The 3,964-nt window shown below is 37.0% G+C and overlaps 1 protein-coding gene across 1 annotated transcript in view; it reads right to left on the bottom strand.

Moving 5' to 3' along the window:
• Window positions 1-1,228: 1,228 nt before the first annotated feature.
• LOC107025839 (probable sucrose-phosphate synthase) overlaps window positions 1,229-3,964 on the bottom strand; it is a 9,390-nt gene continuing 6,654 nt past the window's right edge. Inside the window, exons 9-13 of the mRNA XM_015226601.2 lie at window positions 3,700-3,753; window positions 3,526-3,588; window positions 2,482-3,420; window positions 2,038-2,165; window positions 1,229-1,963 (exon numbers count right to left, since the gene is read on the bottom strand). Of these exons, the coding sequence (XP_015082087.1) occupies window positions 1,684-1,963; window positions 2,038-2,165; window positions 2,482-3,420; window positions 3,526-3,588; window positions 3,700-3,753 (1,464 nt within the window). The 3' untranslated portion in view covers window positions 1,229-1,683. The remainder of the gene's footprint in view (window positions 1,964-2,037; window positions 2,166-2,481; window positions 3,421-3,525; window positions 3,589-3,699; window positions 3,754-3,964) is intronic.

Below are 3,964 nucleotides of genomic sequence, written 5' to 3'. Positions count from 1 at the left end.
CATCCTTGATGATTGAGCCATCCCTTTTTTACTGAATTTTATTATCGGAATTTTTGATTCCGTCACTAAGTATGTAAGAGAGGTTGGTGTGGGTGGGTGGGGAGTTGTGCCTTCTAACTAACAGCTAACATATACTCCCTCCGTTCAGATTTGTTTGTTATGTTGCATTTATCGAAAGTTAATTTGACTAATTTTCAACGCTAAATTATATCACATTAATTCGATATTTTAAACAAAAAAATTACATATGAAAAGTAATTACAATTTTTTGCATATTAATATGATGAAAAAGTTCATCTTAAGATGTTAATCAAAATTTTTATAGTTCAACTCTAAAAATAGAAATTATGACAAATAATACCGAACGAAGGGAGTAGTACTACTATCTGGTTATTGCTGGCAAATCAGTTGTATATAAATTGACTTCCTTAGCTGTTTTGATTCCCATTTTTGTAAGTTCAATGCGTGTCTTGCTTTCACAATTCAAAGTACATCACTTTCATTATTACATATTTGGTACTAGTTATTAGGAACAAGAGATAAACTAGTGGCTGGACCATTTATTACATCATTAATTAAATCATAAAAACAACTAATACTCCATCGTAGTCTTGTTTCTATCTAGTGAAGGTAGAAAGAAGGTTTAAAAAAGAAAAAGACATTAAAGCATAAGTCGTCTATTAATTTAATTAATTCACCAAAAGTTAGATAGTAAAGTTAAATTTAACATCGCTGCCGTCCCTAATGAGGATCTATTTAGTAGAGTCAAACGTAAGTAAATCATGTGTGCTAAATTATTTGCTTCTCGTTGCTCATGAAATGTAAAAAGTAGTCCATTCCATCAAGTTGTAAAGTAGTTGAGCTTTTAAATATGTATCAAAACGACATCGAAACAAAAAAATCATTTCATAGTTGTTTCTTTGGGATTGAAAATACATCCTACGACTCATATTACCAACACATCTAAAAATGATAAAGTGTACGAAAATCATATTCTAACCTCAAAAGGATTGAACATGCGAACTTGTAAAATTACACCGAGTATATTGATATTGTTGTAATTGACCTGGTGAAAACAAAAAGACCAACAAAGACAATATGGAGACTTATGGTCCCAAACTCGAAAAGTTAGGAAGCCATAATAGACGACAACTAGTTACTCGACCTTAGACTTCAATCAACCCCTTCAAACACTTCAAACATTGAGACAGTTAAGAATTGCTAATAATTAATAAAGGGCTAAAGTAGCATCACAGACAAGTTGCATTATATGAAACCAGAACCGTTATATATGAAATGTCAAGTGAACCTTTCTTTTACATAACGGACGATCAGATGAGCCGATCCACAGAGTTCAAAAAATCTGATAACCCATCGATAATGCCTTCCAAAGGCATGTATATGATAATTTACATGATCAGGCAATGCTTATAAGTTGAAATTTATTTTTTTTCTCTCTCGATGAACCGGAACTGTCATAGCAAAAGAGATTCTATAACTTTACAGGACTGGTTCTGGCATAAAGCTTTTATGTCCTTTAAAGAGGATCAAAGGACTCATCTCATTTTGTAGTCTGTTGAAAAGTACTAACAGCTTCAAAAGACAAGCCAAATGGATGGCCATTCTTTTCATGGCATAATTTTAGCTCATATAGGTTTTTGACAATAAAAAGGGGGAAGGATATTATCCTTTGAGTACCGCTAGCTTCTCCAGTAAGGAACGGATTTCGGTGCTGCTACATTCCTCGTCTGCTTGGATGACATTAGGGCTGTCAAATGGTAAAACATCAGATAGAGGGTAATTCCTATTACCGTGAATTAAGCTGCTTGCATTAGTGCAGAGTCCTTTCATTATGACAGCCTTGCGTAGACCACCGATCAACCCTTCATAATCGGTATCACCACTTTCTCCGACGAAAACCACCAACTTTGACAAGTCCATTCCCCATCGCAGATATAAGTACCTGTAGACAATGTTACAATCAGTTAAAATAACAATCCTAAGTATCAAACATACTTTGAGTGGACAAAACATTACCTGAGTGCTTGGGACCGAGATGCCAGTACAGGGATCATATTAATCCTACTCCCATTTTGACAATAAACAGCGTGACAACGAAGTGCCTGAATTCGCATTACTTTTCTAAGTTCTTTAGCTGGCGGAACCTGCAAAAGCAAAAAAATATAATTACTTAAAGAGGGTGCAACTAAAAATCCTATTGACCTGCAATTGGATTATAACATCAGATGCTTGGAGAAAATAAAGGTAAGATGTTTCAAAGAATATGTAGCACAAGTCTGAACCAATAACTTGCTTGATGCAGCAGCCAGAGTAAGGGAAAGCAGATTCTCGAAGAAAAAATAGGAAAGCTTTTGCTACTCTATTGAACCGCCCCCAGAGATAGGTGGTGTGATCAAAAAGTGAAGTGAAATCGAGAAGGAAAAAGGAACACCAAAAGATGGAGAAAAGAAGTCAATTTACCTTCCCAGGCTTGCAGACTTTGAAAGTATAGCAGTAGTCAGCTGAATTGTCTTCATCCTCAACAACAATCTGCTCTCCATTTTCACCATTCTTATCAGTGATAGAAGCGGCCCACCGCACCAAAGTCTTTCTCAACCCTTCGCCTCCCCAACGATACTCAATATGTGAGTGATAGTACAAGTCGACTACAAAAGGATTTTGCTCAGAATGGAAGGACGAATAATAAAGATCACCGCCACTATTGCATATGTACGCATCAAAATCAGTAGGACTCATGCCCTCTGAAACCAGGAAAGACTGTACTTCTGATATATTGAAAGATGAAGCCAGGATAAATCCAATGGAACCCTCTGCCCTTTCCTTCTCTACAGCCTCAAATATCTTTTTCACACTTCCAGAGAGTCCTGAGCTAGCATCACAATCCACAGCAATAACAAAAATATGTCGCCTCCTCCTTATCGCTGGGAATTTACCAGCACCAGGATTTTGGTCTGCCTTGTCTGATGACCACGATTTTGATGTGCTCTTCGGTGCACCCTTAGACAAGGACAAAACAGCATTCTCTAACTTGCTCTTTCGAACTTCGGGGTCTAATGTACTATCAGCATTTTCTTTATTATCATTCTTTTCCCCATCTAATGAAAATCTCAGATTCAGAGATATGTCATGAATATCTCTCAAGGAATCACTAGGTGAATCTGTTTCTGAATTTTCATCATCATCGTCATCGGGTCTCAGCCAGCGTGGTTGCCTTGGTTTGCAGCTAGCTATCCGGGATAGATAAGTTTTACAGTGCTCGGGCCATGAGAAAAGGTGGATATTTTTTAATCCATTTGCCCTGCATTTAGCCCACAGTTGTTTATCAGCAACCAACTTCAAAAGAGCATCAGCAATTGCCTGCTGATCATGGGGATCCACTAAGAGACCATTGTCAAGAACCTGCAAAACAACTAAAGATCAATTCGAATCTAATTTGGTTGGAATTTTGTCGGAACATAATGGAAGTCGTCTAAGGCAGGATATGAAATAAATGTAACAGCATACCCTATGTATATCAACAGGTCCTCCATTTTTTGTGGCTACCATTGGGAGACCATAAGCTGCTGCCTGTACAAGGGAGATAAAAGTTCATAGTTCAACAAAGACGACTCACTAACCTATGATGAAGAATAACCACGCCACCAACTAAAGCTTGAACCACTTAGTGAAGAAGAATACCTCAATCAAAGTCAGTCCAAAAGGCTCAATAAAAGCTGGATTAATAAAAACACCCTGTAAAAAGGAAAATAAGTATCTTAATATTGTTTATCCAAGTAAGCCAACAAGCATGCTACAATAATATCTATTTCCTCACCTATGTATGAGTCCATAAGGAGGAGCAAATACCCTTGTTCCATGCACATTTTAAGAAATAGCTGAACCAACTTTGAGAACATCATCAAGTACTATTTCCCAATAGTCTTTATTCATGGAGGGGGGGGGG

Source organism: Solanum pennellii, chromosome 7 (genome assembly GCF_001406875.1).
Source record: "Solanum pennellii chromosome 7, SPENNV200".
In the NCBI taxonomy this organism is placed as follows: domain Eukaryota; kingdom Viridiplantae; phylum Streptophyta; class Magnoliopsida; order Solanales; family Solanaceae; genus Solanum; species Solanum pennellii.
Note: the sequence above shows the minus strand (reverse complement) of the source record. Positions and strands in the feature narration are given on the sequence as shown.